General features: G+C 41.8%; 1 protein-coding gene across 1 annotated transcript in view; it reads right to left on the reverse strand.

Moving 5' to 3' along the window:
- Window positions 1–275: 275 nt before the first annotated feature.
- Window positions 276–27728, reverse strand: part of RSU1 (Ras suppressor protein 1) — a 183552-nt gene continuing 156099 nt past the window's right edge. Inside the window, exon 9 of the mRNA XM_084621244.1 lies at window positions 276–785. Within this exon, the coding sequence (XP_084477370.1) occupies window positions 683–785 (103 nt within the window). The 3' untranslated portion in view covers window positions 276–682. The remainder of the gene's footprint in view (window positions 786–27728) is intronic.

Genomic DNA, 27728 nt, shown 5'->3' on the forward strand with positions numbered 1-27728 from the left:
GCAGCCCTTCACAGAATGTTTTTTTGTCTCCCCTCTCCCCAATTTTAAAACAATCTTCAAAGGAAAAAAGTGTGACACACTGATATGAGAAAAACATGAAACTGATGAAAATATATCACTTCTTAGACAGAAGGCTTTACATTTTAACTAACTTGTATCAGACAAAATGCCATAGTACAACTAAAAATGAAAATAAGTAACAAGAACCTAGGCTATGTATATTCACCAAGAACATTACCTTATTTTTTTAAATTCTATTGAAGAATGCAACACAATACAAATAAAGATTTTATTAAAATCACATGTAATATTATACGTTTTATATTTACGTACTTGTGCCGGAAAAATTATAAAGCATAACAGGACATGTGATATATGTGAACAGAAAATATTTCATTGTTTTTCATATACATATAAATATAAAAGTTAAAAATGGTGTCTGATAGTGATATACTTATTGGCTACATGGCTTTAGTAGTAATTAGGAGAATGTATAATATTGTATTCCTTAAGCAAGGTCTTAAAAGCAGTGCATTTGGCAGATTGCTGTTGATTGAAGAGAGTCTTTGCTTTTTTATAAAATGGGTAACAGCATTTCTTCAGTAAACATTTAGAAATATTTTAGGCACATGCAGGAAAAAAAAGAAAAAAAGCCTTAAAAACGCTGGCACATGCCAGTGACTTATTTGTTCTTCGCTGCCAGAGGTTTACGACTGATCTTCTTTGACTTATCATTGTTCTTCTTTGGAGGTTCGGGATTTGCCTGCATATGTCTGCCATAGAGACTGCAAAGAAATGAGACAAAAACATTTGTGATACCAACACTATCATATGGGCTTTCAACCAACTGCACATTACGCAATGCATTTAGTTACTGAAGCTCAAGAAAGCAGAGGGTCATTAGTTTATTTTATCTGTATATGCTTGAAATTCATATTAGACTTTAAGCTGCAGTACATAGTATTAGTTTTCTTTGACTCATCAGGAGGTTAACACTAGGAAAAACGGGGTTTAAAAACCGTAAAGGAGGAAATCAGTTTTGCTTTCAGAAACTGGCAACCTTTATTCAGCACAGTTATGGAATAAAGGCTCAGAGTATGTGTATTTAAGTCAACATGACAAAAATTGGGTTAAACTGGAGAGACAGAGTACCCATTTACAGCACAGTGAGCATCACGCCTAACCAGAAAACCCAAGGGCTTGATAATGTGACAGAGAGCAATGGTGTCAGAGTCTTCTCTGTCTGTTCACACATGATTGATAGTAGTGGGATAGCTACCAACACATCAATGCCACATTAATAAGTACCACTGATTAAATGTTGACAAAGTATCTAACAATTAAGATGGCTAGCATTCACAGCAAAGCTAAATAGACTATATGGCTGAGAAGATTTAACTAAACATCAGAAAATTAATGAATAATCCTGATTAAGCTACATTGAAAGCCCACTCAAAATAAATACAGCTCAAATTTAACTTCCCTTATTGACACAAACTGCTTTTTAGAGACATTTTCTGAGGGGATGTCAGTGTGTCTAGAGGAGAAAGGATCCTGAGCTTTGCTTTCTTTAAGGCTTGGTCTACATTACAGAGTTCGGTTGACATAAGGCCGCTTATATTAACCTAAATATGTCCGTATATACACTGCAGCCTTGCTCCTGGCAGTGTAAGTGCCCTACTACACTGACATAACTTCACCTCCACAAGAGGCGTAGGGCTTATGTTGGTGTAGTTAGGGACACACAACCTCTGTGTAGATACCGCGTTCCTTACGTCCCTTACGTCGCTGTTGGCTGTCATTCTTGTCAATTTCAAGTCTCCACTGGAGCCGTGAAATTGACAAGAAAGCCAGCTCCTGACTCCCCACCTGGGCTCCTGCTGGGTCTCTGCTCAAAGCTGGGCTGCCACCGACTCCCAGCCCTGCTACCCTTCCCGGAGCACGGCAGTGACCAGACTTTGGGTGCAGCTCTCTGGGAGTGGGAAGGCAAGAAGTCCAGGGGGGCATCTGGACTTTTCAACTGAGCCCTGGCGCTCAGCCCCCCCACACTGCCCCTTTTCAGTTGGTGGAAGCACTCCTTGTGAGGATGTGCACCACCGACAGAAAGAGGGTAGCGTGCACGCACATCAGCCTCCTCAGCCACCACAGTAATTAAGATTGTAGTATAGATTGTAGTATAGTCCCATCTTAGTTGTACAAACACATGGAACGATGACACTACTGAAATCCCTCTGAAAGGTGTCCCCTCATAATACCTCAGTATCATTCTGCTGTCTCAGTGGCTATCCACGCTATCAGATTGCCAACCAAGTTTGACAATAACTTTTTGAAATTAACATGTGCTCCTTAACTCAAAGTTACCTGCAGTGACATTTCCCATGAACAGAATGAATGGCATTATGTTAAGCGATAGGGTCACATATTCCCAGAGTGAAGCTAAGAGCATCCTAATGCAAGATGTTCACTGGTTTCAACCGGCCTGACCAGTTCAATACATCCCAATTCATTAATGTCCTACACTGTATTGGATACGTGTCATGGAAGGTATCACTGGAAAACTAAACACACTGATCATTAATATTCTTGTGGGTGTATGCATGGTAAATGCCTGAGGGTTCATAAAAATATGAAGAAAATGTGGAACTGAACTGCATTTACTAGACTAGTTCGGAGAGTAGGTAAACCGGTTTCTCCCAGTCAAAGGACAGGCTGACACCTCCAGCCAGGTGTCAGAGTCAATTAGCAATCACATTTCAAACAGCAGTTCATTTGCATTTCAGCAAACTCCACTGGGGGAAATAAAGCAGCATGGAATTTCTTTTACCAGCAGTCTCCATATTTACTTCCTCACAGCTTGAATTAACTTTACTCTGGGGCTTGCCTTCCGACGAATCCATTTCAAAGGTTCACTGGACCATAAAAAAGAGGGGCAAAGAATCCTAAGTTGTCTTTCATCTAAGATGACAAAAGAACTGAGCACGCTGGACTTTGTGGGAGCTCCTGACCAGAGGGTGGCCAGCTTCTTGCTGGAAGGTAGTATGGTAAAAATCTTACCTTGAAGCAAGACTGTAGTTTTGTTAAGTCTTGGTCTCTAGAAAGCAATTTTCACTTTTATTTGCTTGTAACCATTTCTAATTTTATCCCTCATACTTGAACTCACTTAAAATCCTATCTCCTTTTGTTAAGAAATTTGTTTTACTTTTAATCTAAACCTATCCAGTGCTGTGTTTGAATTCAAGTTTGAATGGAAGGAGAAAACTCTTGTCAAAAGACACTAAGATAAAAATAAAAGAGCTGACTCTTTTGTGGCTACATGCAACTGATCATTTAAAGCACCATTAGCGACAATTTTATGATGTTTAAAAGTTACTAGCTGACAAATGGAAATACATGCTCAAATCTGCAAACATATACTATGTTTTACTATTTAAGCTTGATTTCTGACGCTAAAGAAGCTTTAACATGACCTTAGAGTGGAATACAAACATTTTTCATACATTGCTATTAATCCTGTTTATTATAGTATTGCCTAAGGACTAACCAAGAAAGGGGCCCGACTGCGCTAGGTGCTGTACAAACCCAAAGAGCATACAATCTGAATATGGAGAAATTCAACACTGGGCCCTCGCAGGGTTGAATTTAAACAGAATCCCTGGATCTGAGCCCCAAAACCACCAGAAAGTGCTTTTCTCACCATAGGCACTAAAAAGCAGAAGGGGATACAGGGGTCTAGGAGCATCACTGCACAGCTTTCTCTTCACCCTATCCTGCCCTCACAGCTTCTTCCCATCAACTGACATTGGCTCAAGGTTGGGTAGAGGAAGGGCTTTAGAACTGTGGGGTCAGAAGAGAAGGAAGGAGGACTCTTACGGCTTGGAGAAGGGAGAGGAAAGCTGGGAGACTGCTGAAGTAAGTTTTCCATTCGTTTCCCAGGTGGGGTTTCTGGAGGGGAAGTGGTATTTCTGGAGGGGAAGTGGGTGGATATTGGAGTCCACATTTTCTGTGCTTTGGGAATGTATGATGTATATTTTTCTTTTCTGAATGGCACTGCTGGAGTTATTTCACTTTTTTCCTTTTTCTTGTACGGTGGTAAGGCTGTAGTTTAACAAAAAGTGTATACAGATTCCTAAGTATCTGAACTGGGTTCTGGCATGTTGCACAGAAGAAACTCACTAATAACTGGGGGAGACATTGCAAATTATGCATCTGGCAAATCAAAAGTAAATGAACATATATTAGTCATATTTTTTATTGTTTATCACAACATGTATTTTCTCTCTTGAGAACTGACAATATCTCATAACACTATGTAATGTCCTGTAGTACAGCTTGTTGGCTATAAACTAGCTGCTGAGAAGTGGGGAAAGACTGCCTTTTTGGCACAAATTTTGAAGTTTGCAGATTGGCATAATGTGGGGATTAGTGGGGGTTCCCCTGAGGGATGTGTGTGTGTGTTTTGCCTGTTTCATGCACGTTTCTGCTATGGAGAGGCTGGATTCTGACAGTGTTAGTATAAACAATGGAATTTTGTCAAAGGCCTAATTGGGCAACACTCTTTTTGATCATGTGTCACAAAAATGTTAAATAGAAAAACCCATTCAGTTGTACTTTAAAAACAACAACAGTGGTACAGTTTTTTCTTAAAAAAGAATTGTGTATAAATGGTAAGCAGTGTATTTAGGGTTCTAACATCTTTCTTCTCCCTTCCACCATGCGTGGGAATATTAAATTAGTAGTAGGACCTTGGCTTAACTTGTAAGTTTTCCCTTTCATAAGACATTCCTTGTGCCTTTTCTTGTGTGAACCTAAAGCTTCCTTCACTGAGTTAAACTACTCAAGGAACTTGGGTTCCTTCGAGAAGTTTCAAGTAAGTTTCAGTTGTGCATTGCTATCTCAGCTCAAGATATACTCCTTGAAATCTATCAAACTAAATAGTCCGCTATGCAAAGGGAGAACCAGGATCAGACATCTTCAGATTGTATCAACTCTCCAGGACAGGGACCGTCTCTCTTCTGTGTTTGTACAATACCCAATACAAGGAGGCCTGTATCCCTGGTGTAACAACAACATGCAAAAAGAATAACAGGTACGCCTCAACCTAACAATACATTCGGGACACAATTTTGCCTTCTCTTATACTAGGGAAACTCCACTGAAGTCAGTGAAGGTAGAACTGGGCCCCAGATGTTCTTAATTTTAGTGGGTTTAAGTAATACCACCAGAAGTCACTCCTGACTCCTCACTCAAAGATACTGAACTGGGCTATTCAGAGGGCCTACCTATATTAATTAAAAGAAAATTAAACTCCATTTGGTTAGACTGGATCTGGGCTCCATTTAATCAACCCATGCAGTGATTTGTGGTACCTATTATAAAGATACTGTGAGCACCTGGAGTTTGGAATGTTGAATTTAATGGTGCCCACTATCTATGGGAATTGATCAGTAATCTATGTGCAGATGCCAAAGGCATGGCACACAGCTTTACATCTGGTAATCTGTAATATCATATGTTTACATGGATGTTATAGTTCTATGAGGAAATCTACATCCAAATCTCTATCAAGCAAAAACTAAAGCATGAAACCTGGATTGCAAACACACACTTCAGATATCTGTAATTATCCCATACAGCATCTATCTCTATATATAAAATAAACATTTTTAAAAAATCTCTGGTGAACACAACTATTTCCACATATACAAATATCACAAAACCCCACTGCATTTTCTATTTGCCCGACTGGAAGTAACAAATAAGAACACTGTAGCTGCTACAGCAAAACTAACAATATCATGTGAGAAAGATGCTCATTAAACTTCATCATTCTGTCCTCTTTAATGATGCCTTTACTTAATAAAAATTCCTTAAGCAGTTGCAAGGATATTAGGCGAGGTCTTTGGTTATGTATCAGGGGTCTAAGCTGTCACTAGCAAGCATGCAGTTCAGGAGGTGCATTCCCAAGAGGAAAGACTGAATACAGCTTTCTTGTAATAAATTCAGAGAATCAATAACTGCAGCTTGCTACATTACTTAAGCATTTAAGAAAGTAGGTGATCCTTCTAAATTAAACTACAAATTGCTAAATGTTGCAATTTACAGTGTTAACAGGCATGAACTGAAAGGCACTAACTGGCATGTAATGTGAAAACACTGAATCTTATTAACATCTGTAACTTTAAAAAAATTACTGTTTAAAATTCACAAAGTTAGAAAATACTGTAAAATATTTTTTTTAAAAATAAACATCAAAATAATTTCCCGCATGCCCTTTCTAGTCTACGTTACCTCACTCAATAACTAAAACCTACATCTAAAGGCAGAGAGGGGAACAATGAACAAGCACAATCATAGCAAAAATGTGTTAAACATGCAGAGGAAATATCTAAATAGTTTGAGACCAGTCTCAGCTGATTTCAGAGTAAGGATCAGATTCTGATTTGGATCCCCCAAAACAATATGTGTAGATCTGTGTTGGCTGCAGACTGTTTTTTTCAAGGCTAAAAACATGTGGCATTAGAGGACAGAACCTTAAGGTAAAAGGTTTGGGGCCCTGAGCATTTTCAAAGAGATTTCAAAATATAGCCATGGGAAAATGCATTGCTTTGTCACTGTCTGGCTAAGGCATAACTGTAGGGGTTTTTATGTAGAGTGCTATACATATGTACAGTTAGACACAATCCTGGATGAAATTCCATCATCTGGTAAGGTACCATAAAAGGTGAGAAAAACATGAAAGATTCAAAATGCTGCTGCTTGCTGTAAATACAATGCTAGCTACTGTAGTTTGTATGCATTGATTATTATAATTAATACCTTAGATACTGTAGCTAAATATTTACTTCAAAAGAACACACACACACACTTTCTCTCCCCCAACCCCCAAGCAGGTTTTAGCCCTGCCTGTCACTGTTTCAGTATCTCCATGATGCAAATGGGGCTGGTGTTCCCCTCTGTGGGAGCTGCTACATTACCAATGCTTCCTCAAGGTAGCTCTTGTACGGGGAAGGAGACAAATCCAGGGACTGCAGTTCACCTTTGCAGTGCATGAAGGATGGGATTTTTAACTACTTTGCAAATGTCTTAAAATTTGTTAATTTACCAATAACTTATGTTTATTAATTAGGTGACTGCTAAATTAACAATAAAACAAACAAGTAATATGAAAATCTGGTTTCCTCACACATTCCAAAGTGAACTGCATTTCCTGTGTTCTAAGTAGGGCAGTTCAAATAATTAAAAATGATTCACTTATTCAATTAATTTAGCTTCACCTCTATGTTTGCAAATGCTCTGAGAACAGATGGCAGAATTGTCAGATGTATTCATTATTTGAAATTATTTGTGAATTTCTTCAGCAAATAATTCTTGATATGCAGCTTGTTAGAGAACAGTTCACTGCGCATATTCAAAGCTCAGGCTGTGCTGGTTAAACAAGTCTTGTGGTGGTGTTTCTGCTTTCAGATTGGTTGGCTAATATCACTAAGCAACAATGAAGTGCTGCCAACATTGTAACAAAGAGCTCCCACAAAAACGTTTCATCTCAGTCAGATACACATGATGTTTCCTGGGTAAAATAATTTCCCCACCAAAATGCATCCATCAATTCCATACTCTTCCCTTCTCCAAATCCATCAGACTTTCCACTCCATCACTCTTTCCCATTTCCCAACACCTTATGGTAGCTGCTCCATGTGGCTCCTTCTCCTAGCAGATGTACTTTACTGCAGCACCAGTAATGGCAGGAAGATATCCTGCAACCTCAACTGGTAGTAGCAGATGCCTTGTCCTGCACCTTCTGGCAGTGGCTTGGTTGTCAAGTAAGGAACAGGTAGATCGCCTATAGTGGGGAGCTGTCAAACCATGGTTCTATATGCGGTTTAGAGTACACATGGGCAACTGCTGTAGCTCTTGGAAGTGTCAGATCAATGGCCTTCCTCAAGGCTCAGATCTTTCACTGATACTGTTCAATGTGCACATCACTGACCTGCCAGCTACATTCTCACACAAGTTTAATCTGTGCTGACATCTGCTGCAGCTACCTTGCTCAGTCCTTCTCAGAAATTGACATGGTCTTGAGCGATGATATGAAGCTCATGGCAGACTACTGTAGTTGATGGCGCCCACAGACGAGCTTTTCCAAAACTCGTTTTAGTGCATTTCATCTGCTAATGCAAGCCACGAGTTTAAAATTTTCCTCAACAGCCAATGTCTGCAGCATGATCTAAACCCACTTTACTGCAATGTGATATTGGATAGGTCATTAATAAACTACAACCACTTGAGAGAAGATGGCAGCCAAAGTCAGCACTTGAACAAACATGCTCAGAAAATTGACTGGTTTGACCTGGGGTGGAGCACCTGGATCCTTAGAACATCAGCCCTGTCTATTCAACAGCAGAATACTGTGCTCTTGTCTGTTGTCGCTCATCTCACATGAGGCTGGTTGCTGTAGAGCTTAACAAAGCTATGAGTATTGCTACTGGGGCTTTACAGGAAACTCTGTTGCCATAGCTACCAATACTTAGTAACTTAGCATGACCGCGTATTCGTTGAGAGAAGGCCTTTGTCATGCTGCTGGCTAAGATCCATGAGAACAGTGACCTGCTTTTGTACATAGGCCCCTTCAACCACCTGCCAGCTTACCTGTCTTCTAGACGCCCTTTATGGTCATTTATGCCCCCACAGGACATGATGGTGGAATCTGCTTGGTGCAATAAGTGGTCAGCAACTATAGTCGTTAATCACTCTTGTCACTAACTCAACCATTTGTCTACCAGAATTTGATTTGCAAGTCACCTGTGGTCATCCCTGTACTGGTTTCGAATAGGATAGGACAACTGTGTAGCCACTCTTTAAATGGGGCTTTTCTAATGACCCGCGAAGCAGCTGAGGTCAACTTCAGTCTACGTTGCACATCCTTGACGAGTGCCCACTAGCTTATTTTGACGCCGGGCTTCCAGCTCTCCACCCGGCTGATGACGAGGCCATCAAATGGCTGGGCACATTAGGCACATGATGATTATGGGTTCTACAAAATGATGGGTCTCATTTGGGTTTTGATGTGGACAAGTTTCGGCTGACTGAAAACTACCAACAAAAGTGAAATTGACTAGCCTATTTACACACTCCAAGCTAAACCAAAAGGCACAAAGTAAATAACAAGAAAAGTAAACTAGGTTTCTAAAATGTTAATTTTTAATAATAATACACTTTAAGGTCAGAAGGGAGTATTGTGATCCTCTACTCTGACCTTCCTGGTAACTCAGAACATTGGACTTTCCTGAATTAATTTCTGCTTCAAGTTCAATAGCTGTGGTTGAACTACAGCATATTGTGACAAAGCTCTGTCCTTGTCTCTGTGGGTCCCGCGTTCCCTGGAAGATTTCGCTAGCCTCAGGGGCTCACTGTGACCCTCCACATAGCCCTTCTCTCTCTAGAGGAAACAGTCACAGCTTACTGAGACATTTTCATCATAAACCAGCAAGGAAGGTGAGCAGAAGCAACCCTCCCTCGCACAGTCTCTGTTGTCTTCAAGTCTCAGGGAATCGGGGAAGGGAGGGGAGAGCCTGGGCCCGCCCTCTACTCCGGGCTCCAGCCCAAGGACCTTAATAGTAGCAGCTATGGTAGCTGACTTTTTGGAAATAGGACGTGTACAATTCCCTGGGCCACTTCCCCCAGCAGCCCCCACTCAGTATCTCCTTCACCGCTACCTCAGGGCCTGCTTCCTTACGCCCGATATGGATTTGTACTGCTTAGTTCCTCCAACAGCGCGGCTTCCTCCTACAGCTCCTGACACACGCACCTCACTAACTGGGAGGCTTTTAACTAGTTCCAGCCAGCCCTTGATTGGCTTCAGGTGTCTCAATCAACCTAGCTATCTCCACTGCTTTCTAGAAGGATCTTAATTGGCCCCAGGTGTCTTGATTAATTCAAGCAACTACCATTTGGTTACCATGGTACCAGGGATTCGTTTAGCCTAGGGCTAACATACCTGTTCCTCACTACTTTACCATAGCCATCTGGCCTTGCCCTGTCACAATATATTTTAGAAATGAGCCAAACTGGATCTAAAATTTTCCAGTGATGGAGAATCCACCATAACCGTCGGTAAGTTAATAAGGCGTCATTAGTAAGGTAGGTAAGGAAACTTTTACTGGCTTGTGACGTTTAATCTGACTGTGATTTTAGGTAAATTAGAAACAGTAGCTTTGAGAAAGACTGATTTTATCCACAGTTCCTCGAGTTGATCTTTCTGTGTTAATGAATGTTAAACGTTTTTGTTAAAGAATTCCAAGAGGATGCTTTGCAATTCTTTTATAATAAAAAAAGCCATCTTTTAATACCCTCTGAGCATAACACCTTTTTGAATTTTGTACCTTAGATGGGCACCTTGATAGAGGAGCACTGTTGGAAGCTTATAAAAAATCCCTTTAAAGAAAAACAGACAGACCAACACTTGCAAAAATGACTAGAGATTTTGTGTGTCCCACTCAATACACATTAAAGAGGCCTGATTTGCAGCAGATGGGTGCTCAGCAAACCCTGAAACTTTCTAAAACTGCTGAGCACCCATCATTTAAAAATCAGGCCTCTTTAAGGAGTAATGGGTTGGGCACCCAAAAATTGAGTCACTTGAAAATCTTGGACAGTGTGTACAGCAAAATAGAAGCCATGAAGGGGATCTCTATAAAGCAATCAAATGAAGAAGCAGAATTCACTTATAACTTAAAAAACGCTCCTCTTCCTACTCTGTGAGCAGAAATCTAAATTAAGATTTAATTTAGGAAGTCTGACACTGACAAGATGTCCCCAAACAAATCCAGAATAATCAAAAGGATGCCAGAAGGGGTTGTGGGCAGAGGGTCATCTTTCTCCACGTAAGGTAGCCTGACCCAAACTAGCTCAATTTTGAACGGGCAAGAATCATAATTAGAAAATATTACTCACTTAGACCCTAGGTTTGCAAGTGGATCCACAACGATGGACCTCATTGCTCATACCGAGTCCCATTGAGTATCCCATTCTGGCACAAGGGGCTGCTTATACAATCCTGATTACTGGATCCGGGATCTTAGATCTTTCTCAAAGCATGGAATATTTTTATAGGAAATTTTGCTTAGATCCTTTAGACATATGCAACAATGGGCTAGACAGTGCCTATCTCCAAGTGAGGGGTGGCAGGTAGCTGCAGCAGCCCAAGAAAAGAATTGTGACATTCAGAATCATAACTCACTCACTCCTTCATTCGCCCCATGCTTCATGAGGGAAGCAATCTGCTACTGGCCAACATCAGGGTACTTCTCAATCTGTGACAGTTCACATCTGTTGGCCAGCCACCATCCCGCTCTGCACAGGGAGAAGAGGCCCAGTGAAGCCTGCTCCGCTGTCCATGTATAAGCTGGTGAAGCAGGTTGTCTATACAGTGGAATAAGGGAACACTTTACATCTCATCATGTCTCTGCATGGGGCAAGTGATAGTTTCCCAATCTGTGAATATCTTACTGTGGATACATACAATTTACTTGAAAATGAAAGTGTCCTCCACCCCTTCCATCTCCCGCTCTCTTCCCTAGTAGAATGCTTGCATGCATTTTAGAATATTCAAATAATGGAGAAACTCAGTTAGGTTTTTCTCTAAGCCCTTACTCCTGAGAATATCCATTGACATCAGTGGGAATCTTAAAAGATGCCCCCCCCTTTTATACCTTCCCCCCCTTTCACAGCTTAAAATGTATTTTTGCATTGACATGTTTAAGCAGGAGAAGGCTTTAGGCACTGGTATCCCCCCCAACTCTACAGACCCGAAGGGGCCAAGATGTCCTTTTGGACAAGTGGCATCCTCCAATCTGATGAATGAGAATGAGCGGGGTCAGCCACTCTAGCAAGAGACAGTGCAGGCTGTGGAGCAAAATACATCTACGAGGAAATGGTGCTGGTCACCACTAGTGCGTCTGTGATTTCTTTACTCAAAGTGATCTGTATCATCATACCTGTGTCTTGTGTGTGCCTTACTGTATGAGCATGCAGTATATAAATCTGCACACTGCACTGTTACACTGATTTATTTGGTTGGGACTATAGTCTGGGCCACTGACTTGAGATCAGAAACACCTGCCTGCTCTCAAACTAACTCTGGACCAACACTGAGCAAAAATGCATAAATCTTGTTCAGACCTTCCCTGTCCAAGTAAAAAAAAAAGTCTTCTTTAATTCCTCCCTTACATTAATGCTGCCGTTCATGTTAAGCCCTTTCAATTTAAAACCAACACTTATGGTTTTTTTTCTTAAATGTTTCAGGAACTGATTTCAAGGTTCTTCATATAGTTCTTGGTAAAAATGGCTAAGTACTAACTGAGTGATTTTCTTTAAGTTATTCTATGGATAGCAGTTATGCATTTCTTTCCCTCTAACTACAATTAGTTTACTGATAAAAAGAAGAGAACAAACTCCAGGTATATTCTAATAAATGAACATGATTTTTTACAAAAAATAAAGTCTCCTGGAATTAACCTGTGGCAGCGATACTTTATGTTGGGGTTGGTGGATCTCATTGCTTGTAGAAGAGGGAAAACTCACAATCCTCTGGGTGTTGGGACAGCTACGCTACTGGAGGAAAAGAAACTTTGGGTAGCATAAAGTTGCCATAGTTGCTCCTATGCAATCTCTCTTCTGGCCATCAGTGCAGGGGGCATGGTTTGTATTCTACTACTCCTGAGTGATCCCTAGCTCCTTTTCTTCACTAAGGAGTATGCAAGGGAATAAAATGAAGCAGAAAAGCCCGCAAATCTATGGAAGAATGCAGCCATGCTGATAGGCCAAGACTATAACAGGGTTCAAAACAGAACTAGATAAGTTCATGGAGGATAGGTCCCTCAATGGCTATTGGCCAGGATGGGCAGGGATGGTGTCCCTAGCCTCAGTTTGCCAGAAGCTGGGAATGGGTGACAAGGGATGGATCATTTGATGATAACCTGTTCTGTTCATTCTCTCTGGGGCACCTGGCATTGGCCACTGTCGGAAGACAGGATACTGGGCTGGATGAACCTTTGGTCTGACCCAGTATGGCTGCTCTTATGTAGAAGGTAGTGGCCCCACTGATGCATGTGTTGGGAATGAATGACTGTGGCAAAGGCCAGGGTTGTGCTGGTTTATACAGGCTTCCTAGAAGACATGCTGGTTTTACCGTCCATGAGCCCCTCCTCTGCCGAGCTGCCTCAAACTCCTTCCCCCAGAGGAACGTGGGGCAAACACTGTAAGTATTCTATCAGGACCATCTAATCACAGTTAAGGGGTTTCATGTTAGTGGGTGGAATTAGGGATCACACTTTCCCTGTGACCTTAGTGGCAGAGGTGAAGGGTTCATAGATTCACAGAGTTTAAGGCTAGAAGGGACTAAGAGATCATCTACTCTGACCCCAGGTATTTCACAGGACATTACATTTCACCCAGTTGCCCCTGATTAAGCCCAACAACTTGTGTCTAGCTAAAGCTCATCTTTCAGAAAAGCAACCAATTTCTCCCCCTCATACTTCCTCCTCCAATTCCATTGGAGAAGGAAGAGTGGGGAAATTGGAGAGTTTCCCTTTTTTTTTCCTGATTTTTTGTAACCAGTCTGCTTTAGCAATGCAAAAATAGACTTTGTTGTCTCTCATATGAAATCCTTCTTCAGGTTCCCAGCAGTGACCCTTTTAACTATATTAACTCCATGCCATTGGTCCAAAACAGCCCAACTGCGTTGACCTCCAGGACACATGGCGAAACCCATCTTTGTGAAGAGGAGCTTGGGGAGAGTGAGGCGGATCAGTGTGAGGATTTTGTTTGTTTGCTTTTAGGGTTTATGGGCTATATGGGGACAGAGCATTGGTGAGAGGTGTTTACTAACTGGGTGCTGCATGGAATTTACTGCTATTTTTAAATGTATTCTTAACTGATGGAACGGTACCTAGATAGCGGAATAGGCTTTTTTCTTTTTTTAATAAACTGAAATAAAAATAAGTATAGTTAGATTTAGGATTTAGTTCCTTGGTAATTCTCATCTCAAAGTAAAACCTGCTCACTCAAACTTTTCCCACATCACATATTTCCTTAAATCAAAAAACCCTACAATTTTGCAAGACAGAGGTCAGTAACTCCTTGTTCATGGAGAGCTAATTACTAGTCTATGGACCTTCCAGATGTATATTTGGAGTTGTGGGGCATCAGAGATCATGACACACATACTGATTACCACTGTATCATGAAACAACTGGCTATAAGGGAAGTGCATCTCCATTTTCCTGTCAATTTTGACCAGAGCAGTACACCATTAATATATGGAAAATAATTAATAAATTAAGCAGATCTTTAGTTTTTTTTCCATGGCTAACACTATGCAGACAAAGCTGTTCTATTCAGGAGAGACCCACAGTACACAGCAGCCAATAATCTTTATGGTAACACTGCAGTGAAAATGTCATTTATTGTAATGAACACAGATCATAAGGTAAGCCCCCAGCTACCTCTCCATAATTTTTCATTATACTCTTTCTCGCTGTGTTATAGTTCAAGAGTACTTGGGGAATTATACTGAACTATACTTACTAGTCAGCTCTTCATTACTGATATCATACTGTTAAAATGTAATTGAGCAATCAGCAAACTGCACCAGTTATTGAGATAGCACAACACACTGTTCTGATATTTACCTTTTCCTGTTTACATCATCCCTTTCTTTACAACGTGATTCTCAAAACAAACTTGGCCACAAATAGGAACAGTATCAGAGCACAAGGAGATAGACATGCAATATTTATAGATAGCATTTTGAGAAAAGGACTGTGCTCCCTTTGAGCTAACAAATCATAACAAATAATTAATAAGAGGCTTTGCTGGCAACATTTCACCTGATTTCATTTTCAACAGTCCTAGATGAATTTGAGGAGATGAAGAGCATGACCTGGCAAGATGAGCCCATAGCCCTTACAGCTGGTGAAAGCCAGCCGAGAAGACTTTGGTCCAATTCTGATGTGAATTGTTAAATATGTCCCACTCCGTAAGAACAAGACGCTGACCACCCTCTAACAAACACTGGTTAAACCTTTGCTCATTTAACATTAAAGACCTTGCTCAATCTTAAAACCTTCACGCTTTGTGGATGGCTATGGAGAAGACTACAGTGGAACAGAACTCTGGCACCATCTGATACTTCTGACTTCCTGGATCTCTATCACCCTGGTTTCAAGGCCTACGACAGAGACTGTATTAGTATCCTCAATGGGCAGCTCTCCTTACCAAGCTTTCATTTAGATGCAGTGATGGTGAACTATAGGTTTGATTCTGCTTCCAATAAAATCAATAGAAGTTCTGCCATTGACTTCAGAGAGTTCAGGACTTGGGATATAATGGAAGAGCAACACTCTACACTTGAAGGAAGAAAATGCAGGCTGCACATTATATAAAAGGAAAACATTTTACAGAGATAATATCTCAGTATAATTTTCCTGGAAATCACTGAGAATTTGTATTTCACTTAACTACTGAATAAAATGGCTCAGGAAGTGCAAAGATACTGTTTTCTAGATTGTTCACAGTTAACATACATATTTCATAATAAATTGTTTTATAATTAGTGTTAGCAACTCAGGTATTTTTTGAAAACTAGAAAAACAAGCACCTCTTTATGATACCAACCAAGTACCATGCTCATTATTTAAATTATCTAGGCAAAGTCACTGATATGCAGTTTCCATGCAGCAAGATAGGTATATTGGCTATAAAAGTCCACAAAGCATTAAAAAAAATATTGTAGGATATTGACATGTAGCCAGGGTTTAGTTAAATGTGCTGTGGAATGCAAATTTGAAACATGGATATGTAGCACCCCCTCTCCACCTGTTTACCTCCTTTAAATGCCAATCCGCTTACAAGTCTGGGTTCTTTTGGAGCCCGCCACCCACTCAACAGGATGTATCTTCTTTCTTTTTTCCTATGAAATTATTTGGCAATGCCTCCGCCCCCCTCGCTCCTTCCTGGCAGGGTCACTAGAGCAGCTTAGGGGGAAAATTCTAACTACAGGGTAATCCCCACTTATTTGCCAGATAGTTGGAGACTTCCAAGAAGTAACACATACATACAATATATTCAACATAATAATTATATTAAACAGGAGACAAATACAACACAACAGGGTAAAACACTATTTTTAGGGTCACAGGTGCCGATACTGAAAATACCCGTGACTTTGACGTAGCAAATATAAAATTAGTGTCCTGTTGGTACGCATACTTTGCTGGGGCCCTTGATGACCTATAACCACAAAATTCTTCTCTGCAGTGGTTTAGCAGTGTGGCTGACTGGGTTCAATACAACCCAAAGGACTCACAAGTGGGAGAAGGTGGTAAATCCCTGCACAGGTATAGTATGCAACAGGTTATAAAATCCTCAAACCCTCACTCCCTGGCTTGAGGACACAGTTCAGGGAATAGGGGGTCCCCAAAACAAATTACCTGAATAACTAAATAAAACATGGTGCACTCACAAACTCCATGAATGATCCTCAGGTTCGAAAATGACTCTGGACTCCACAGTCACTGCAGAGGGGCTGCTCTCTGCTGGCAGGCATCCTCTTCAGGCAGGAATCAGACTGTGTCAGTCCCAGGATTTTCCCTCACCACAAAGGGGTGCAGGGCTCAAGGTGTAGGTTACACAACTACACTAACATCCAAACTGTAGCCTCCTAGCCCAGCCTCCAGACACACACTCCGCAGGCAGCCTCCCTGGACTAGAAGTCAGAGCAGAGCTGACCATGTGGTGATTGGTCTCACCAAGGGAGCTGGAGGGTGAACTCAGCCTGGCTGGGGAAATTTCCCAGCAAACTCTACAAACTGGGAATCATCAGTGGGGAAGCTGAGAGATCTGCTGTCAGGTCCCTAGAGGCCTGTTTTCAGGGGGAACCCTGCAGGCAGGCAAGGGACTCACCAGCTCCCCACACACCCAGTCCTGCCCTTTTCCTGGCTGGCTCTAGATTGACTCCAAAATGGCTTATCCCCTTTTCTCAACTCCCTGAGAGGGCCTCTCATTCCCTACTGGTTGCTGGGCAGACTCTGAGTCTGCCTTGACTCCTCCTCCCGACCAGGGACAGCATACCTCTGCCTGAGCTGCCAGCAGACAGGGTCCCAGGAATCTATGTAATCCCCTTGGGGTTACAAATAGACTGCATCCCCTTTTTATAGCCATTACCAGAAACAGTGATACACCAGGAAACTCACTGTATTCATTAACCAAAGCAGTTGCTGTTATAAGGTCAGCTAATGTGCATCAATGCAGTCTGCTCTTGCTGAGCATCTTGTTTCCATTAAAGGAGGCAGTGTTCACATCCTACATTGTTGGTACCTATGCACACTCGGGTAATAGGGGAAGATGTGGAATGCAGAAGATAGGAACTAGCTTATTCAATCATAACACTCCTCTCCGTATTCTGAAAGTGTCAAAGATTAATACAAAATGATCTAATGGTGCTTTTGATCTTGGGGGAGTGGAAAGGGAACACAGATTTGAAACAATATCTTACATTGTATCATCTAACTACCAAGGTAAGAAGACTAATAATGGAGATCCAGCTGCATTGCTGCAGTCCCAGGTGAAGAATTGCAAGACTCCAGGTGCATGGATTTTTTGAACATGTTGCAGAGGTGAAATATGCGGGCCTCTGAATCTAGTGTTTCCTGTAAAATGTTTGTTAACTTTCAGCATGTGAAATTGGTATCCTGAAACATACAAGAGCACTCTGATCTGTTTGCTATGGTCCACGCTACGCACATTGGGTGGCAAACAGCTGGTTACCACCCCCAGCCCCCTCCGTCCCCCAGCACTTGCAACATAAAGCTAGCATTAAAAAAAGTCCTAGCTAGTGTGGGGCAGAGAAGGAAACTAGAGAAAGATGTGCCAATGGCTTTGTCTCTCAGAAGATACTTCATTAGCCTGTCAATAGCATGGGGCTCAGGAGATACATTTATTGACAACTCACTGGAAATTGATTCAGTTCTATATAAAGTTCTTTATATGCAATTAGCATGCAGAGTCACATGACCATGAGTTCCATAGAGACTTAATGGTCCTACTAAACCCCAGTTTGCTCTCATTTCTAACAAACTTTTTAGACCTACCACTTGGTGATTTAAAAGCACCAAGAACTGACCAGTTGCTCTAATCAGACAATAATAGCAATTCCCGTAACTTCACCATACCAGATTCTCTTACATTAGGTTTTGGGTACCACTGGGAAGGACTAATGGAAGCTGCTCCCAGACAGCTCTAACTTGGGTCACTGACACAGTCTTTAATGGACCCTATACCAGCAGAGAATAGGTGTAGCAAATCAGTGGTCAGCCTCGCTCTGTCCCTGCAGCCTACACTGCGTCTGGGAGAGCTAGCAGCTGCAAGGCCTGGAGGTGGCATACAAAACCAGCAGGGAGTTTCCTTCTTTCTGAGGGTGTATTCTCTGCTGGCCACTTACAGCCCTTTCGTGCCTCTGGAGTTGGAGCTGATGAGAGAATCCAGCTCCTCGTCTGAGCAGAACGATCGACCATACTATCCACCTGTGTAGTCCAGTCTTCGGGTAGACAACCAGCGCTACCATACAGCTGCATTAGTACAAACAGTACTTCCATGACCATCCCATACCGAACCAGCCACTTTTAAAGTGGTCTCTCTCGTTTATATTGTCCTGTGGTTAGCTTTGCTCACCTTTACAAATCAGGGTGAACAAGACCTAGATCTCACTGCACACCCTTTTCACCAGCACCCACTTCTGCAAGATCACAGTTCTTTTACAGATCTGATTGGCTACGTATTTCAATACTAACATGCTCATGTGTCTCAAGCTGGCCCAAGGAAGATGTCAGCGCACATGTCCACATCTGGCAATGAGGAGATGCAGTCCCAGCTGAGCTCTATCATCTGGAAAAGCTAGGCTTATGAATAGTATCTGAGCAGCTGGTCCACTGGGTGCCACGTGAATCAGAAAACAGGGCTAGAAGAAGAAAAGGGGTATCACAAGGTGCTGTTCCATCAGGTTCAGGACCCAAAACAATTGCTCCAGTGCAGGGTGGAAATCCTGCCCCTTTTGTACGGATTGTGCTTGGATTCTTGATGTTCTGGCATTTGTGTGTTCGGTCTTAACTACAACTATAAAATATGGCTCCGAGAATAGGTATTATTTATCTCTTTGGATAGGTCTTCACTCCCAACAAGGTGAGGTGTGTGTTTTTTTGTTTTGTTTGTTTTTTACAGTGAGATAACTAACCTGCGGTAGCAACAGTGAGGATAGGGTTGCCATCTAATTGCACAAACCTAAACACCCTTGCCCTGAGGCCCCACCCCTGCTCCGCCCCTTTTCCAAGACTCCATCCCACGCTCACTCCATCCCCCCTCCCTCCATTGCTTGTTCTCCCCCATCCTTACTCACTTTCAACAGGCTGGGGCAGGGGTTTGGGATGCAGGAGGAGATACGGGCTCTGGGAAGGAGTGTGGTCTTTGGAAGGGAGTTTGGTTGCGGGAGGGGGTAAGGGATTAGGCTCTGGGAGGCAGTTTGAGTGCAGGCTCTGGGCTGGAGGTCGGGATGCGGGAGGGGGTGAGGCGTTTACTTCTGGTAGCTCCTGGAAGCGACCAGCACATCCTTCTGGCAGCAGCCTCTGGGGGAAGCAGGGGGGTCTCCACGCGCTGTCCCTAAACATAGGCACCGCCCCCACAGCTCCCACTGGTAGCAGTTCCTGGCTAATGAGAACTTTGGAGTCAGCGCTCGAGGCGGTGGAGACCTCCTGCCCACCCCTAGAGGCCACAAGGATGTGCCGGCTGCTTCCGGGAGCAGTATGGAGCCAGGGCAGGTACGGAGCCGGCCTTACCCTGCTGCGCCGCCAGACTGTTTGTACCTAAAATATTTCGGTTTGGCAGAAGTAGCCTCTGGGAGATAGCCCGATTCCGGGAGACTCCCGGCAAAACCAGGAGGGTTGGCCACCCTAGGTGAGTAGGGTTTCAAACTAGGTTTGAAGGGAGAAGGTGACAAAAGCCTACCAATAGGTATAAAAAAAGGTGATCCCAATAGAGTGCTAAATGTTGCGGGAGCGGAATAGCTAATTACAGTAGGGTCATAGGAGCAACAAAAGGGAAAACAGTGAGGGATTCTGGAGTGCTGAACATTTTAGATGTCTGTACACAAGTGGAGGAGTATGGGGGGAAAAACAGGAAGAACTGGAGGTATCAATACACAAGCTAAATTATCACTAAGGATACAATTTAGTCATGGTGGTCATGAATTCCATGACTTTACTGGACCTCTGACTGCTTCAGCTGTCAGAGGCTGAAGCTGGGGCCAGGACTGTGGTGGTGGGGTTTTTAGTAAAGTCACAGAGAGGTCACAGGCTCCTATGAATTTTTGTTTATTGCCTGCAACCTATCCACGACTTTTACTCGAAATAATCATGACAAAATCTTAACCTTAATTATGACTTGCTTGGGATCACAGAGACTTGGTGGGATAAATCTGATGACTGGAATACTGGTATAGAGGGGAACAGCTCATTCAGGAAAAAAAGGAGGAGCTCTTGCATTGTACATCAATAATGTATTCACTTGTTCTGAGGTCCAGAAGGAAGTGAGAGCCAGACCAATGGAAAGTCTCTGAGTAAAGATAACCTGGGAAAACACAGGTTACATCATGGCCTGATATACTGTAGACTACCATTATCAGGAGGAGAAGGAGGATGAGACATTTCTAGAACAAACAACAGAAATTTCCAAAACACAAGAGCTGGTAGTAACGGGGGACTTTAACTACCCAGATATCTGTTGGAAAAGCAATACAGCAAAACACAAAGTGTCCAATAAGTTCTTCGACTGTACTGGGGACAACTTCTTGTTTCAGAAGGTGGATGAAGTAACCAGAGGGACAGCAATTTTAGACCTGATTCTGATTAACAAGGAGGAATTGGTTGGAAATCTAAAAGTTGAAAGCACTCTGGGTGAAAGTGATCATGAAAAGAGAGATTTCTTAATTCTTCACAAGTGAAGGAGTGAGAGCAGCAGAACAATGAGAACAGATTTTTTTTAAGAACAGACATTAAGGTTGTCTACACTGCAGCTGGGAGCGAGTCTCCAAGATTTGTGTGGGTGGGGCTTGCGCTAGCATGCTAAAAACACCCTGTGTGACTGTTGCAGCACCAGGAAAGGCTGGGCTAGCCATTCGAACGCAAGCTTACCCTGCCCCCTGGGCCTGAGCTCAGGCGGCACGCCCCAGCCTCTGCCAGTGCTGCAACGTCCACACAGCTATTTTTAGTGTGATGGCTCCAGCTTTGCTACCACAAGTCTGTCCACCTGGCCCAGGAGGCTTGCTTCCAGCTGCAGCAGAGACATACCCCAACAAACTCAGAAACCTGGTAGGCAAGGTCCCTTGGGAAGAAAAGCTAAGGGAAAAAGGAGTTCAAGAGAGCTGGCAGTTTCTCAAGCAGACAATGTGAAAAGCATAAAAGCAAACTATCCTGATACAAAGGAGAGATAGGAAGAATAGTAAGAGGCCAATATGTCTCTATCAAGAGCTCTTTAATGACCTGAAAATAAAAAAAGAATCCTATAAAAGGTGGAAACATTGAAAATTGCTAAGAATTAGTGCAAAAAGAATAGAACGAGCATGTACGGACAATATCAGAAAGGCCCAATGGGGCCATGATTCCTGACTGCATGCCCTAGGTACCACTATAGTGCCCATTAAAAACAATAATACTCTGTATTCCCAGCTGCTGTAAAATCAGTGTCACTCCACTCAAGACAATGGAGCTACACTAATTTATGTCAGTGGGGGATCTTGCTTCAGGGAGGAAAAAAAAGTTTAGAAAATACCACCTTAGTTTATTTTTAAATGCTCACCTGTTCTCTCTCTACTGTGCACAGACTTGGGATCTGATCCTGCAAACATACGAGTAGTCTTCACTTTTCTCTTTGGACTTACTATGGTCACAGAGGGCAGAAATAATTTAAACAAGCTAAAAGACAAAGTAACCCAACTTTACTTATTTTTGGTCTTTTCTAGGAAAGATTTACTACCTAAACCCCTATTTGCTTTTCCACTCTCGTTGGGCCATGACTATTTGCTATTACAGCTCACATTCTACCTACACTGAATCTACATTACTCCAGTACTGGAACGGGGCACATGGTCTCATTTAACTTGGTTCTGAACTCCATCTATTTCCAGGCAGGAAGTTTTACAGCAGACTTTCTTGTAGTGCCTCTGCATAAAAATTAAGTTTAAAAATATATATAATTTTTAGTAAAGAGAGCAAAAACCCATTAAATAATTAGTTTAGAATTACTGCAATTTGTGTGTGAGTGTGTGTGAAAGAGAATGAATAAAGAAGTGCACATGCTGCAATGAGAACTTTACAACACCTTTCAGTACACAGGGAAAAAAAGCCATTTTCTTGGAGGTGATATGCAATTTTCACACACAAATGTGGTCATCCAAAGCCAACCTACATGTCCCTGTACCTTATGCTCAATTTTTTTCTCACTGCCTTCAATACATTAAATGCTGCCTGACTCCCACATCATTAACTAAGAAAAAAACCCACCACTATTTTTCTTTTACAAAATTCTTGAGTGGAATTTTACTCTTATTTCCATAAAATACTAAAAGTTAGAGATGGGAAAGACCTATTAGTTAATAACCTATTGACTGTCAATTATACTGTGAAGTGATAACGATGAGCTAAGATTTGTCACAAGGACAGAGCCTATAGTAAGAGGCAGCACACCCTCTCCTGTAGCCACATTTCTCCCACCCCCCCCCCCACCCATTTTCCATAAAACAGTAACTTACTGCTTATGCCAGCCAAAAATTATGTCCTGTCCCCCTCCCATAGTGTCTCAACTGTGCTGGCCAGCAAATAAAGGGATGGGGTCTAACCATTCCTCACCACCCTTGCACAGTCGTTCTGAGTTTAGCCCTGCTTGCTCTTGGATCCCAGGTCTGTGTAGGCTCTGAAGATTTTTACACTCCCTTGCACAAATGGGTAAGTCCAAGCCACAATTTAATTTAACAGAAGCAGTTGCGTGTTTGTCCCCCACGTCTGACACACTATAGGCCCAATCCTGCAACCCTTATTTGTTTGAGTAGTCACAATTAAGGGTTTGGTTTGCTGGTTTGGGCTGGGGGAAAAAAAGGCACAAAATTGGCACATTACAAACAACATGAAGTTGGTTGCTCCCTATCACCATCAGGAAGGGAGACAACCTAAAACTGCTCTGACTTATTTCCGGGCCTTGAGTTAAAACTACGATCTCAATTTATCCCAAATGATTCTACTGCCAATACAGCAGCAATACATTACAATTTTCTTTGCTGTTGAAAAGGAACACCCACTCACGCTTTTTAAAAGAAATTTTGTTGTGCTTGTGGCTGTCTCCTTTTTGTCTCCCTTTCTCCCCATTTTTGTCTCTTGCAGACTGTTTTCCCCATCAGTGAAGTTTGTGCCATTCTACCCTCTATTCCCTGCTTATTCTGTATCCTAGATTTCTACTTTTACATAACTTTCTCTGTTCTTCTGTTATTTCTTCACACTCTCCATTGCCTAATCAGCTAGTTGTCTTCATGTATTTTCACTTGCTCTTCCCATTTGTCTTGCCTTCCTCCCTCTCCCTGTTTCCCTCAACTTCCTGGTCTCCCTTCACCCCCACGCTTATCTCTTGTCATCCTTTTCCTGCTTCTCTTATAAATTCACCACCCTCTTTCTTAGGGCTTGTCTACACTGGCAATTAACAGCACTGCAACTTTCTAGCTCAGGGTGTGAAAAAACACCCCCCGAGTGCAGCAAGTTGCAGCGCTGTAAAGCATCAGTGTAAACAGTGCTCCAGCGCTCGGAGCCATGCTCCTCATTGAGGTGGTTTTTTCAGAGTGCTGGGAGAGCACTGCACCGTGACCACACAAGGCACATTAAAGTGCTGCCTCTTTAGCGTTGCCAGTGTAGACTAGCCCTTAGTCTCTCTCCTTTCAGATCCTTCTCTTTCCCAGTGATTCCTCCTGCTTCCCTCCCACCCCCGAGTGGTTGGTCTTGAGAATATTACAGGAACAGCTTCTTTTGAACAGATGCAATTGGAAAATGCTGCAAGAATAACTGCTCTCCTGGAATATTTGCCACCAGATGGACGTGGTACTCCAAACAGAGGGGTTTTGGTATAATATGTTTTAGTGTATTTCACTGCAGTTGCCTGAAAAAAAAGGCAGGGATATTTTTCAAGTATATACTCATTTCTGTATTTTATACAAAATCTTTATATGGCTCCCAATAAAATCTAACCTGTGCTTAATAAGTAGGTATGAAATAACAGTTATTACTAGCATCTGTCATATTTGAAATTACTGTGTAAGACTTAGTATTGGCAGCAACAGATGTTGCATAAAAGAGTGTGAAATGATGTCTTTAATAGAGCATCTTTAAGGAAAGCAACTTCTTCACTGACAGTCATTCAGTAACACAGAAGGCAGTTTCCCTGAAGAGCTTAGTTCAGAGATAATTAAAGGAGCAGGTGATTTATTCCTTTGCTACCATGTAACTGAAATTTCTAAACCTATTAATGATATTTTAAGTATCAGCAGTTATGGAACATGGTTAATTCTAATAAATTGTGGTTAAAACAAAAAGTAGTGACTAAAATTATAGAAGATATTTGTTGGTTACAGAATATTGTAAAACCCTGAAAACGATGTACCCCATTATTATGATTTTTACATGCGTTGTCACTGAAAGTACCAATGCCTTTTTCCCTTGACTGAAAACTACTTGCAGTGTTTTACTATTGGTAACTATGAAAATCTTTGTACATAAAAAAGTTTTATACCTGTCATAATGCTACACTGTTGATTAGTAAAGTAAGTTGTAGATGACAAAATATATTTTCTTAAAATGAATGTGTTTAAGAGTAAAAAAAGTATGCACAAAAATTCCAAGGAATATCAATGTTTCACATATTTCTGCCACCAGATTAACTAATCCAGCAAAAAGATCCTTGATATGCCATTTACTGATTGATGAGCACACAGAGCTGAGACCCAAGCATGAAATTTTATTGCTGAAGACATTTTCATCCGCAGCCAAATCACCAGGGAAACACTTTGTCAAACAACTTCATTCTGCATGGCAACTCTGACAATATCAGCAATTTAAGATATTTCTGTTTTTTTCTATTGCATCTACCTGTCTATGCTCAGAAATATTTACAGTAGAACTGCAATTCATGCAGATGTCCATCTTAACACCCATAAATAACTGAAATGGTTCATGTTGTATTGCAACAGTAAGTTAAAAATAAATGCTCACAAGTTGTATATTTTATATAAATGATACAATATATTGTTGACAGAGTTTAATACCAATCCCCCATGCTTCCTAACAGCAGCTGATCGGATATTTGAGCAGCTGCAGGGCTAAAAACTGCTACTTGCTTACAAGAGCTCCATCTTGGTATTGGCATTTGGTCCTGGCTGGGAAAGAGGGATGGCTGGGTCTAAGAAAAGACTACATACAACCCTTTCTGTATGTTAACACTGACAGCTAGGGAACAATTTGAGTTTCCACTGAGGCACAAATGGGTTAATGACAGAGTCTGCTATCCTTTCATTGTTCTTGGAATTATCGATAAATTTTATTGCTTTAAATCTTCTAATTATTTTCTGTATTAATTTTCCTGATTTTTACTGCAGTGGTATTGGCTCTTAAAGGTGACCAACAATTCTTTCAACAAAATTCCCCCAGCAGTAGCAATATGCACTGCATGTTCTCAAAAGTGAAGCTAAGCTCTGCATAATGGGACAAATATGAATATCCAAAATATGCAGATATGCACATAAAATAGGTAAGTGCTTATGCAACTGCACATACAATTCCATTTTAATTTGGTAACCCTTAGGTTTTGTGTGCCTAACGCATGTTTTAACAAGACAGCAAAGACTAGTTGGCAGGCCTGGGGGAGGCTGACATCTTTTTACAGGTGCAAGTGCATATGCAACATATTTGGTGAAATCTTGGACTCACTGAAGTCAAAGGCAAAACTCAATTCCCACTGAATTAAATAGGATTAGAATACCTCCCTGTAGTTTTAGGGTTAAATCCTCCAAGCACCATTTGTAACACAGAATGCAAATTTCAAAGGTGGGGTTAAAACTGAAAGATCCATTTTCCAAAAAAAGCTTCTCTAGGTACCATCACCATTTTACCTTGGCCATTCAACAATTGCATTGCTCCACTGGCCAATTTAAAGGACAGAGGATCTAATGCCTCATGCTAGCTGCCAGTCAGCTTGCAAATAAAAAGGCCTGCATCAGCTTGCCATTGAGCATCCACTGCCACCATTGCCATCAGCACAGAATTCCCTTCCAAGCCCCTCCTGCTGCCAGTCTTCTCACCCACACTCCTGTGCAAGATTTAAATATTTTTGCTTAGAAAACTGAAGGTAGTCTCTGAACAAAGATGAAGTGAGCTGTAGCTCACGAAACCTTATGCTCAAATAAATTGGTTAGTCTCTAAGGTGCCACAAGTACTCCTTTTCTTTTCTCTGAACAAAGTAACACACTGGATCATGCCCTGAAGATGCAACAATGGCACTCATCTACTTGTCTGAGTTAGAAGTACACCTCTACCCTGATATAACGCTGTCCTCGGGAGACAAAAAATCTTACCGCATGATAGGTAAAACTGTGTTATATCGAACTTGCTTTGATCCACCGGAGTGTGCAGCCCCACCCCCCCGGAGCGCTGCTTTACCGCACTATATCTGAATTCGTGTTATATCGGGTCACATTATATCGGGGTATAGGTGTATATCTAAATATTTTAGCTCATTGGAAAAAATTAACATCTACATAATACCGTCAAATTTTACAGGAAACCCTTTCCAAAATTTCTCCCTCTAATTCTAAAAGTCAAAATCTCAGGCCAAATCCTGCAGAGAGTCCTTACTCAGACAAATCTCCCACAGTTTTCAATGGGAGTGAAGACAGATTTGGCCCAAGACTTTTAACCTCAACCCTCTAATTGCTATTATTTTCAACGGATTTTTTTAACCTGAATAATAAATTAATGAAATAAATAATAATAATAATTCTAGGCCAGATTCTTTCTTGCGCAGATACCCGCTCAGCAAATGAGAATGGGGTGGGGGTGGGGGGGGTGGGCATCCAGAAGTCTGTTACTGGCCACACTGTGCTGGCTTCAGTACCGGAGAGTTAGAACAGCACAGGGACTGGCTGGGAGACCAGATATGCAGATACCACGGCTGTCAGAAGAGAGCTGTGCTCTGATCTGTCTTTGACACTCTCCTAACTCCGGGGTAATCATGGAATGGTTAGTGCAGGATACAGTTCTTACATCAGCTGAGAGCTTCTATCCTTCCCTGGAGAACTGTCAGCTAGCCTGCTATGGACAGATTCTAGCTCCTTTGTGCTGCCTGAACATTAAGTTTGGAGGATGGCATCTGGCTGATTAACCCTAAGCCTAATTAAGACAAATTCTCCTCCAAAACTCAGTCAGATTAACATTTTAAGCAATTGGACACTAAGGTGCAGAAAATTTTTTTGCATGCAAAAAAAATGTAGCTTTGTTTTCAGCAGTCCAGCTGAACTGCCAAGTACAACTAAAATTATTTTTTTAATGTTTACTTTTAAAGTTCGTTTGAACGCACTTTTGAGCACCAACATACCC

Source organism: Lepidochelys olivacea (assembly GCF_965140295.1).
Source record: "Lepidochelys olivacea isolate rLepOli2 genome assembly, chromosome: 2".
NCBI classification, from domain to species: Eukaryota; Metazoa; Chordata; order Testudines; family Cheloniidae; genus Lepidochelys; species Lepidochelys olivacea.